The 12,428-nt window shown below is 51.1% G+C and overlaps 1 protein-coding gene across 1 annotated transcript in view; it reads left to right on the plus strand.

Moving 5' to 3' along the window:
• The window catches only part of TBC1D22A (TBC1 domain family member 22A), a 316,922-nt gene that overhangs the window by 21,167 nt on the left and 283,327 nt on the right, over positions 1 to 12,428 (plus strand). The window contains exons 2-3 of the mRNA XM_029205055.1: positions 8,056 to 8,112; positions 9,138 to 9,478. Coding sequence (XP_029060888.1) covers positions 8,056 to 8,112; positions 9,138 to 9,478 — 398 coding nt within the window. The remainder of the gene's footprint in view (positions 1 to 8,055; positions 8,113 to 9,137; positions 9,479 to 12,428) is intronic.

Raw genomic sequence — 12,428 nt, forward strand, 5'->3', positions numbered from 1 at the left:
AGGGCAGTAGGGGGTGGGCTTTTCCAAGTATAGTCCTCAAAGCAGAGCCCTCCGTAAAGGATTAAAGTGTGATGACTTAACATAAACCTTTAAGCCTCCCACGTACCAGGAAAACAGATTTGCTACCTGTATTAGTTTTCCATTGCTGCTGAAACAAATTACCACAAACCTCCTGGCTAATAACACATATTTATTATCTTACAGTTCTGGAGGTCAGAAGTCTGCACACAGGTCTCACTGGGCTAAAACCAAGGTGTTGGCAGGGCTTTCTGGAGTCTCTAGGCGAGAAACCATCTCCTTACCATTCTAGCTTCTCAAGGCTGCCTTGACTATGGCCCCCTTTCTGCATCCTCAAAGCCAGCTGTGCAGCCTCGCTCTGAGCCTTCCTCCATGGTCATGATCTGCCCCCAGACCACAGCCGGGGAGGTTTTCCACTTAAGGACTTGTGATTAGATTGAACCCACCTGAATAACGCAGGATGCTCTCCCAAGGTGTGTGCCCTTAGTCACATCTAAAAAGCCCCCTCTGCTGTGTTGTTACCGAGTCTAAGCTGGTACTGCCCGCTGCACAACAGGCCAGTTATCGAGAGAAAAGTTGTTGGGACAGGGAGTAGCGACTTTACTCAGAAAGCCAGCAGACCAAGAGGATGGTGGGCCCGTGCCCCAAAGAGCCAGCTTGCCTGAGTTAGAACTCAGGCTCCTTTTATACGAAAAGGGGAGGGGGTAAAGTGAAACACTTCCTGGTTCCCGTCAGCCCCCAGAGAGGATGTGTTAATTTCTTCCTGCCTGCAGTCCTTCACAGGTGGGCCTGGGCAGGAGGTTTCCTGTGAGCTAAACAAAGGTATTTTAGCTTAACGGTCATTACCTGGGAGGCAGGGTTCCCAGAGATGGGCCACTATGTATAATTTAAGCTTACAGGCAACATCCCTTTAGTGATGAACTTGTGATGGAATATAAAAAGGTTCTTCCGTATTGCTATTCCCCACTGTCAGCATCCATTCAACGGTCTTGTGGGAAAAGGAATGAAGACCATTCTGCTGAACGGAGGTGATGAATATCCCTTAGAATTTTTAGTTAGTCCTTTTTATCTACAACTAGTTGAACCCGACGAAACCTCTTAGCACTTTGTTGTCTAATTCGTAACTGAACTTGGGGTTTTGGTTCCAGTTCCCAGTACATATACTAAATTCCGGTGCTATTTATTTGGACCCAATTAAACAAATTGGTTGCCCCTTCTCCAATGGGCAATGGAGATGGAATTCCCGTCTACTTCGGTTGGATGGCCAGGCCTGTTGGAGGTAAACTCATGAATAAATAGTGCCCGAAGTTTTAATGTGATTGGCCACCGCTAGGTCTTTAGCATTTATAGATCCTCCTGCCTGGGCACACACCTGCAATGGCCTGCCATACAGTATTCTAAAGGGGCTTAATTTAAGCCCGCTTCTGGGAGCCACTGATCCGTAGCAGCGCAACTGGCAAGGCCTTAGCCCAAGTTCAGTGTCTCGCGACGTGTTTTAGCGACGTTCCTTTTTAATGTATGATTCATTTTCTTGGTTTTTCCTGTTGATTATGGTCTCCAGGATGAATGTTGTTTTAATGCCGTCATCGAAATCAGGGGATAATTTCCCTACGGAGGGCTTTACCCACATCAGAGATCTTCTGTCCAGGTGGCATATGTTTCCACGCATCCTGAAAGAGCGTCCACACAAACACCACCAGCTTGTCTGAAATTTCTTGCAGTTTAAGGCATTTGCGGAGAGTCTGTCTTTCAGTCCTCGGTGGGGCAGGTTCCTCTGTGTTGAGTCCCCATCTGGGGAGGTCTGACAGCAGGCTCTGGGTTATTTTTAAAGACCTTGGGGGAAAGAGCTCTGTCTCCTTTTCTGGGATTTTCATGAGCTCCATCTGTAGGCGTAAAGCGTGTTCTGGGGGAATTCCCTGGCGGTCCAGTGGTTAGGACTGTGCTTCCACTGCCGCGGGCCCGGATTCGATCCCTTGTTGGAGAACTAAGATCCCGCGAGCTATGCGCTGCGGCAAAAAAAAAAAAAGAAAAAAAAAAGTGTGTGTTCTGGATTCTGATGTCAAGGCATTTTGGTGAAAAACTTCAGGGTGAGGTCTGTCAGAAAGACAATCAGCTCACTTCCCACTGTCGGTTTTACCCGGGGCTCCTGTGGGAAGTTAGGCGCCTCAAGTCCAAGGGAGCCCCTGGGCCTCTTCCGAGCGTCCCTGTCTTTCTACCGGGCGAGGGGCTCCTGCTCTGACTGTTTTCTGTTTTCCAGTGTTCCTCGTCCTCACAGCATGCTGTTCTTTCCCCAGTGAGGGCTCACCCCTCCTTCCGGGAATCCAGCGCCACTGCCGAAGAAGTGGCGTGTCGTCTTGCGTCTTCTTTCTTCTGTCGTTGTTCCCTTTTGAACACTTTAAAAGCAACATCTACCAATCGAGAAGGGTTCATTCCAAATTCACCACCTCATTTCTGCAACTTTGTCCTGATATCTGAAGCGCTTTGCTCCGAAATGTCAAATTGACCATTCTGATATTTTCAGGGACCTCGGGATCTGCATTAGTATGACGTCTGTAGGCCTGATAAATCCTCTCCAAAAATTCAGAGAGGTCTTCATTTGTTTTGCTGAGTTTCTTGAATGTTGTTCAAACTCTTTAGCTTTGGTTTCCCCTTTCAGAGCCCTGCCAAAATGGGGCCTTCCTCCCTCACTGGGGTCTCCCTTGGCTCGGCTGTGGGTGCTGCCAGGTGGGCTTCAGGTGCAGAGGATCCTCCCTGTACCCAGTTAAAGAAGTCTGAGAAACCCAGCCAGCTGGTCATTTGCATTTAGTCCCCCTATGAGATAATGGCATAGGGGAAATAGCCATGATGTCCCGGAAGTGGCTCCTGGCCCAAATTGGGTGCCCTGTCGGGTCTTAGATGGCGATACTTGGATACAAGTCCCTGTGCCTCAGAAGCTAACACAGGCTTTTCTAATTGATCCCTAGAAGGAGGGGAGGTCCTGAGCCCCAGTGTCGGGAACGGGAGGTAGTGGATGGGGTGGATATATTGGCAGAACGGCCAGAGTGGCTGGGACGCCAGCTCAGCCAGAGGAGTGAAGGTTTGAAGCCGTGTGTGCTCGTTCTCATTCCCTTCCTTATTTTCCCTGATAACAGTACCAATGCTTGCACAGAAAGGATTCCGTCATTCTTCCCTGCTTTTTCCCACAAAACAGCTATAGAGTCGTTCAAAAGCCACTTAAAACCATAGATAGCAATTGATCATCTAATCATTAAAAGGATGCCTTTTTGCTTTGGCATCAACCAACTGGGATTGCAGTGCAGTTGAACAAAAACTTGATTACTGCTGTGGCAAACAATTTAAGATAATTTCTATAATTATGACTGTTATCTTTACCAGGATATACCAGAATTTTAGGAGTTCCATATAATTTCTAGAATATATTCATTTACCCATGTGATACGATCTAAGAAGTTTATCATCACTCATCTGACAGTGCCTCTCCTGCAATTCAACACACCACATAAGCCCAATGAGTTTAATATTCCTCTCTCTGAGATGGAGAGAAAACAAGTAATTTGAGGTGTTCCAGGGACCCTCCGGAAAATCCAAAAGTTAGCCAGAGGTCAAATGAACCCCACTTAGAACTTGATCTTTGGGAAGTTTGTCAAAAATATCAAAGCGTTTCTAACCAGTGATAATAAAAGATCTCAATGGCAAATACAGATCACTTAAACTCATTCTTTTACCAAAAGCAGTTCAATATTTTAAGAAAACTTTGTCCTCTTAGAGAACCAAATTCAGGTCTTGTACCACTTTACCTCTGAGATTTTAATTAAGTTCAATCTTATCTTAGAACTTAGTTTAGTTTCGAGTTACAGAAACCTGGAGAGACTATTCCAGACAGACATTCCCAGAACATTATTCCTGCGGAGTTTACCCAAAACTCTCTACTTCATTTACCTCTATCTTACTTACTTAAAAGCTTCGTCACACTGTTATTTTTCTTGCCGACAAACTTTATAACAGGGATAGGGCCTTATTTGATTTCTAGTAAACCCAGGTACAATGAAAGTATTCTACGTAGTGGTGATGACTCTAAAGTCATATCTGTATCAAACCAACAAGCTTAAGCTAACCTTAACACCAGATGTTAATACTGAGTATTTCCTAGATCACGTGAACCTGAAACTCATTCTGGCCAGTTTCTTTTATATTTGAGTATTTATAAGCACTTAATTTCCTTTAAGCCAATTAAATAGAGCTCTTTTATGGATTAATTTTGGCAGTGCCACACATCTATAAAACATGTGCAAACACAAACACAGGGACCTCATAGTTCCCATTCGAAAATTTTAGCCGTGAATCAGGTACAACAATGTAAAACCCATCGGTTATAGAAGAGGTTGGATTCAAATTGGGTTTCTGGCAAATGGGACAAATCAAGGTCACCTGTCTACCATAGCTAAACCCTTTTTACTAGTATTTATGGAAAAGACACTTCTGTTTGTTTGTAGCTTTTGGTGATTTTAGGAACCAAGTGGAACCTTTCTCTTTTTCCTCAAATGTCCCACTCTTGGACAAGGACAGGTTTTTTTTTCCTGTTCCTTTCCTCCATTTAATATCAGTAAAAGTTTTAAGTATCACAAAACTGATTTGGCTGTTAGTGGAGAAACAGTACCAAACAAAATGAAACAAAAAAACCAAAAGAACAAACAAAATCCTAAATAAACCCTCAAGTTTGGCCTTGGGGTTTTACATATACCAAGGACACAGGAGACCATAAACGGCGTAATAAACACAGCAAGAGTAGCAGTACAGGGTGCACAGCGTCCCAAGATAACCCTTTCTAAACCCCCTGTGGAGATCCTAACAGGTACTGTGGCCACACGTTGTTACAGTATCATCTTCCACTCACCCGTGCTTCGGAGCTGTATTCAGATCCCTTATCCAAAAGCACCTCAGAGGACTTTCTTTGGGGAGAGTTGAAACATTACTCCCTTTTCAAGACAAAACACAAAGGGCACACACAAGTGCTAGCATCCAAAGAAGGCAGCGAGCCGGTTCACAAATCGGGTAGGAGTCCAACACCTCTTCCCACTCTCCGACAGGGTGCTCCACTCAAATACAAAACAAATTCACAAATCGGGTAGAGTCCAGCAGCTCTTCCCACTCTCCGACAGGGTGCTCCACTCAAATACAAAACAAATTCACAAATCGGGTAGAGTCCAGCAGCTCTTCCCACTCTCCGACAGGGTGCTCCACTCAAACACAAAACAAGTTGGCTTAGTCCAGTGAAAAAGCCCCAAATGGAGAGGAAATAAAGTTTCTGGCTGTGCACAGCGGAGCGACTTAACCCTACTGTATGGAGCCCGTCGGCCCCCAGAATGTCGATTCCTTGATCCAACTGCCAAGCGCTGGGGTAACCGGTGTCGTTTCAGGGAACTTTGGAGGGCAGATCCTCAGGGTAAGTGGTCCTGCCAGCTTCTAGGGCCTTACCCGAAAGTTCCCCGACTGGGGCGGCTGGCCACGAGCAGCAGGGCTCCTAGATGGCTCCCCCAAATTTGTCACCGAGTTCAAGCTCGTACTGCTCGCTGTGTGACAGGCTGATAATTGAGAGGCGAGTTGTTGGGACAGGGAATAACGACTTGATTCAGAAAGCCAGCAGACCAAGAAGATGGTGGGCTCGTGCCGCAAAGAACCATCTTGCCTGACTTATAATTCAGGCTCCTTTTATACAAAAAGGGGAGGGAATAAAGTCAAACATTTCCTGGTTCCCGTCAGCCCCCAGAGGGGATGTGTTCATTTCTTCCTCCCTGCAGTCATTCACAGGTGGGCCTGGTCAGGAGGTTTCCTGTGAGCTAAACAAAGGTATTTTAGCTTAATGCTCATTACCTGGGAGGCAGGGTTCCCAGAGATGGGCCACTATGTATAATTTAAGCTTATAGGCAACCTCCCTTTAGCGATGAACTTGCAATAGAATACAAAGTTTCTTCCCTATGACAGTGTGAGGTGACACGTTCACAGGTGCTGGGCTTGGGCGGTGACATTTTTGGGGCCCTTATTCTGCCCACCTCACTGCCTCAGTGACAAAGGAATCCTTTGTTTACAGAGAGGTTTTTACAAATCAGAAAAGGGTGAACAGCCCCTTAGAAAAATGGACAAAGGGTCCGAACAGGCATTTTACAAAAAGAAGCAGCACAGATGAACAAAATATGTTTCAAGATCGCTCAGCCTCCCCAATCATCGAGAAGGTGCAGAAGCAGCACTGAGACCCCTTTTCTCCCATCAAATAGCAATGATTCACGGTCCCTACTGTGGGCCCTTGAACAACACGGGTTTGAACTGCGTGGGTCCGCTTACAAGCGGGTGTTTTTCAGGAGTAAATACTACAGCCCTGCACCATCTGGGTGGGCTGAAGCTGTGTGCGCAGAACTGCAGGTAGGAGCAACCGCAGGGCCGACTGGAAGCAACGCTCAGATTTTCGACTGTGCGGCGGGTCAGTGACCCCACACACCGCGTTGTTCAGGGGTCAGCCATTTATACCTACCGTCCATACGTGCATCCTTTATGTCCCAAGCCTTCCTTCTCTGGGACTTTATCCTTTAGAAGTTATATTTGTGTGAAAGTATTGTCCCCAGAAAAGTTTATTGCTGCTTTTATAATCACACACAATTTTAAACAAGTTAAATATCTCACGGTCAACACTGGTTAAACAAATTACCCTGTAACCATATGGTGGGACAGTGTGAAATTAGAGGGGAGATTGTCCAGGGAGGTGGTACTCATTATTAAGATTTGTAAAAAACTTACAAAACTTGAAAATAATTATAGATTTATGGGAGTTGCAGAGAAAGGTATGGGAAGGTCCCATGTGCCCTCAGTATTATGTTTTTAAATGTGTATAAGCTACATATATTTTTCGTGTGTATCGCATAATATATGTATAAAGATAAAGTAAATAAATGTATTTAAGTAAATTGAAGAACAGTAATATGGGGAAATAGTTGTGATACATTACTAAGTAAACAAGGCAGGATTTCATTCATTCTGTTTTAAAAAGCTAAGAAGACTTCATCTATCTACTGAACACCTGAGTGTCTGTGTTTGTCTTTACATACACGCACCCTGCAAGGCTCTGCCTCAGTGTTCCACGTGGACCGCATCAGTTAGGACTCTGAGTGCCCATGGCGTCAACAAACAGGGGCTTGTTTATTTCATGCCATGAAGTCCGAGGTCCAAGGTTGGGCTGGCAGCTCTCAAACCTGCTGGAGACCCGTGCTCTCCTTATCTCCGCCGCCAGTCCCCACCCCACTGCCCTTCTTCCAGGGAGGCTTTAGTTTTAACTCGTGTTTATTTCTCTCGGGGGCAGGATGGCTGAGGCACCTCTCGGCCTCATATGTGTGTTCCGGGCCAGAAGAAGGGGAAAGCTAAGGGCCAGGGGTGTGCCAGCTAAGTGTTTCTCCTTTGTCTCTTTCTGACCGGCCCCGGGTCCCATGGCCGCCCCTGGCTGGGCGTCGAGAGGAGGAAGGGGCATGGGTGGGGTCGCTCCACTGACCAGTGTGCCGGCAAGTTACTCTGTTTCCGTCTCTTTTCCAGATCTACTCTGATGAACACAGACTTTATAGTGAAACCATGAAGTCTTTTAACAAAATTATATTTCTCTTCTCTGTAATTCTGTATTCCATCTTTAGACAGAATGGTACCAGAGGAGAACTTCCCAACGGGCGTTTCGTGGTCTGTCTTTTAGTCCGAGGGCAGAGGCTGCGGGGAGCCTCACCAGCTCCCCTGGTCGATGCCCAAGGCTCTGTGCTGACGCCCTTGGGGCTGTGGGTCCCTCAGTGAGGCCCGTTCGCAGGGAGGCTGAATGCCCTGTTTGTGTGCGGGTCGTGGGCTTGCACGGCGCTATTCATTCCTTCCAGACACGCCCTCGGGACCCTGCGGTGGCCGGAGTTGCTCCCTCGGGCGTGGGTTTGAGGAGCTGGCCTTCTTCCTGAGTCAGTGGGGGGCTCCTGCGAAAGCTGAGGAGAAGCTAATTTGTTTTCCTTTCTTTCTGAATAGCATCCAGCATGTGTATGGCGCCCAGCACCCCCCATTTGATCCACTGTTACATGGCACGTAAGTGACGCCTCAGATCTCACAAGGCTGTTCTCATCTCAGGCCAGGTTTTGGGGGGCTGTGGCGACCCCCCCAGCTCCTTGGAATTCCTGAGGGGGAGGAAAGTGGCCTTTCACTCGGCCAGCACACATCAAGCAGTTGCTTTGTGTGAGGCGCTGCTGGCCTTGCATAGCCCATCCTCGGAGGAGGGCAGACGTGGAAGCCATGGCCCAAGGTGGGCAGCCTGTGCGGGGTCTCGGGCTGCCCGTGGGCCAGGGCGGGGCTGGCAAGTCTTTGTGAGCTTAGATCGGGAGACGGCTTCTTAGAACACACCAAAAGCAACAACAGCAAAAGGATAAATTGGACGTCATCAAAATTAAAACCTTTTGTGCTTCAAAGGACACACCATCAAAAAAGTAGAAAACCTTCAAGAGAAATCTTTTGCAAACCACGTAGCTGATAAGGGGTAATTGACTGTCCCTGCTCTCTGCCCACTGCCTTCAGCTTGCTTGCCCGTGTCTGGGCTCCTCCAGCAGGGGCGGGTGTGGGGCAGGGGTGGCCCTGGAGGACCACACATGTCGGATGAGCTCCCGACACTTGGTGGGGCCAGTGTTGTGTGTCATCATGCTGTGGGCATCCTTGAAGTTGTCTCGTGTCCAGATCCACCTGCCAAGGGCCTGTGTCCCGCGAACAGTCTCTCCTGACCCACACCGCCAGCTGCTGCCGTGGGAGGTCTGCGAAGGTGTCGGGCTGAGAGTGTTTGTGGGGCAGGGCTGGGCACTATCGCTGGGCAGTGCTGTGTGTCCTTGTGCGTTGGTCTGTGGGGCGAACACTCAGCGTGACTCTCCCAGAAGACCTCTCCTCCTTCCCTGTCACTGCATCCTGTGAGCTTTGTCTCATTCTGGATGTCTCTGCATCGTGTTTGCTTTTTCACTTCACTCTCGGCTCGCTTGTGTACCTTTTCACCTGGGCCTCCTCTCTGACCGGTCTTGGGTGACCACGCTCAGCCCCCCGAGGCGCAAGTAAAAGCTGCCTTTGCTTTGCAGCTTTCTCAGGGCCACACCCAAGGTGCCGACCACGCCGGTGAAGGCCAAGCGAGGCAGCACCTTCCAGGAGTTTGAGCGCAACACCAGCGACGCCTGGGATGCCGGCGAGGATGACGACGAGCTCCTGGCCATGGCGGCCGAGAGCCTGAACACCGCGGTCGTCATGGAGACGGCCAACCGGGTCCTGCGCAACCACAGCCAGCGGCAGGGGTGCCACAAGCCGCCGGGGGCTCTGGGGCCCGAGCAGAAGCCAAAGCCTTCGGTGGAGCCTCCTTTGGTCTCGAGTGGTGACCTCCGGCTGGTGAAGTCTGTCAGCGAGAGCCACACGTCCTGTCCCGCAGGTGGGAGGGGAGGGCTGCAGAGATGGGGCCCATCTCCAGAAAGCGGGGCTGGAGGCTGCTCACCGGGGTGGGGAGGGCCCCATCCTCCCATACAGCAAGGGTCCCCGCCCTGGGGCTCCTAGACCCAAGCGGCAGTGGGCCTTCTGGGCAGCCGAGGCAGCGCACTTTCTCTGGTCCTCCTGGCTGAGTGCGTCTCCCCTGCAGATGGAGTGGCCGGCTGGGAGCTTTCGTGGGCTGCTTGGGGGACCCCGCCCTTGTCAGGACACCCTGGCTGCTCCCGGGGGTGTTTCCAGGCCAGGGGCCGGGCCAGCTGCACGTTCCGGGGCTGGACCTCCCTCGGCCGCTTCTGGTGATTCCCTGCAGGACACAGAGGCGTGGGCTCAGGGTCTGTAGGGGTGGGTCTCTGCTCCGCCCCTAAACTCCGCCAGGGTAAGCTCACGTCTGCATCTCGTATCCACGTGCCTGGCACCGCCTTCCTCACTTCTGCTCGTTTTGTGTTGGAGGGGCTGAGATAGAAAACAGCGCAGTTGTTAAATGAGCATCTGTGATGGGTGAGACACTGTCCTCTGGGCTCGGGCTGCCCCAGGGGACAAGCTGAATGGAAGTCCTTGCCCCGTGGAGTGTCCGTTCTGGCGAGGGGGACAGACAGCAGCCTACACACGATGTGTGAGGAGGCACGAGGGCTCGAAGGTGGCAGGTGCCAGGGGTCAGAACGGAGGTGGGAAGCGGTCCCCAGAGCAGGGTGGGGTCTGGGCTGTGGTCCTAAATCGGGCAGTCAGGGCACCCTCCCAGGGGAGGCAGCAGTGTTAAGGAGGTGAGGGGGTGATTGTGGGGGTCTGGGGGCAGGGGGCCCAGCAGTGCAGCTGCACACCCTCTAATCCCTCTCCCCAGGGTCTCCTGGGGGTTAGGGTGCTCGCCCCGTGCTTACAGATAAGAAAGTGAGATCATCACCGCAGCCTAAGGTTACCTGCTGGTAGTTGCAGAATTAGGTTTCATACTTAGGTCTAGTTTTCAAAAACGCTTTCCGGAAATTAACTTCTAAAATGTTACAGTCTTCTTAGGTGTGAATTATTTCATTTGATCCGTTTTTGTATTGGAACGTGAACCATTTTTCTTTAAAATAGGGTGAACTTTGAAGTATTAGAGCTTAAATATGGAAGGACATCCAGTTAGGGCTTTTACAGGTTGATGGAACGTTCCTGTGACTCGTGACGGGCACTCTGAGCACCTCCTGTGTGCCCGAGCCGGGCAGGCGTCCCCAGGCACCGAGTTCCTCCTGCTGTGGGCTCTGTAGCTGATGCTGCGACCCTGCGAGCCGCAGAGGCAGGACCACGTCCAGGTCCTCTTTGTCCTTCCTGGGTGTCCTGGGCAGTTACGGAGATGCTGGTGATGTAACCCGAGCTGTCCTCTGCCCATGGGGCGTGGCAGCCACGCCCGTCCCCGCACAGGGATGCGCTGCCTGGGGCCGGGGCCTCTGCCTCGGGTGAGAGACCTTTGAGGTCCATTTGACTTTACTGCTCCTGTGAGCAGCGCTTTGGAATTCTGAATGTCCTGGAACGTTCCACCGCGGGGCATGGTGCAGTTAGAGTGTGGCTGTGTCTCTGCCAGCGTTTGTGCCACTGCCCGTCCCAATCGTGAGCCCCCATGGGGAGCAGATGTCACCCTGTGCGGTGTCCGCAGGGCCTCCCTGCTGCCGTCGGCTTTGCCCTTCAGCCCTGGGGAGATGGCGGCTTCAAAGCTCAGTGGTGGTGGAGTGTGGGCTCGTAGGCTGGCTTCCCTGGGCCTTCACTTCACCTTCTGGCTGTCTATTTCTTAATGAATGTCTGAGACATCTGTTGCCTTTGTACCTGAAGTCAGAGGCACTTTGCTTGATTTCGGGTACCACTGGGTTAATGGCAAAGCGTGTCATTGGCTGGGAAGGGCTCAGCGGGCATCGGCCAGGTGAGGGCTGTCCCTGTAGCTGACCGTGACCCAGCCGCGAGCGGGTCTCGTATGGACACCAATGGGTGGCGGTTAAATCACACTCTCAGGGGCCCCGGAGGTGGGACGTTGACGTGTTTTCCACTCACGGTGACAGGAGGCCCGGTTGTAGACCTTACTGTTTCCTTGGGGGCCGTTGCTGTTGCTTTACCTTCCAGATCCCACCAACTCCACCTTCGAATGGGGCTCAGGGGCAAGTGGGGCCATTAGGGTCTGAATAAAGTCACACGGAGCATCTCTGCGATAGCAGATAGATAAAAGCGAGCACGTTTGCTCCGCGCTGCCGCGGGCCCCGCCCCTGCTGCGGCGCCTCCTGCAGACTCACGAGGACCACTGGGAAGAGCAGGTCCCCAGGAGGGAGGGGAGCTCTGAGTCTCGCCACCTCTGCCTTCCCCTCACCACTCCAGTCTGTCCTCGCAGAGCCCCGAAGCGGGAGGTGCTCTCAGCGCTGCGCCACGTTTGCAGGCTTTTCTGGAAGTGTAACTGGGCCAGACTCTGCCCGGAGGCCTGGGCCATCTTGCTCCTCGGTGCCCTGCGGGCCCCCTTGGGAGCCTTGCCCGTGTGCTTGCTGTAAAGCATGGCAGCTCCCTTCTGACAGCTGCTGCCGGAGGCCAGCGTTAGCATGTTCGCTCCACGTTGTTTGCTCCTTGCCCCATTTCCCGGAGCTTAGTTTTTACTGTACTTTTTTTTTTTTTTTAAATTAATTAATTAATTAATTTTTGCTGTGTTGGGTCTTCGTTTCTGTGCGAGAGCTTTCTCTAGTTGTGGCGAGCGGGGGCCACTCTTCATCGTGGTGCACGGGCCTCTCACTATCGCGGCCTCTCTTGTTGCGGAGCACAGGCTCCAGACGCACAGGCTCAGTAGTTGTGGCTCACGGGCCTAGTTGCTCCGCGGCATGTGGGATCCTCCCAGACCAGGGCTCGAACCCGTGTCCCCTACATTAGCAGGCAGACTCTCAACCAATGCGCCA

Source organism: Monodon monoceros, unplaced genomic scaffold, assembly GCF_005190385.1.
Source record: "Monodon monoceros isolate NGI ecotype Baffin Bay Population unplaced genomic scaffold, NGI_Narwhal_1 Super_Scaffold_6, whole genome shotgun sequence".
Lineage (NCBI taxonomy): Eukaryota > Metazoa > Chordata > Mammalia > Artiodactyla > Monodontidae > Monodon > Monodon monoceros.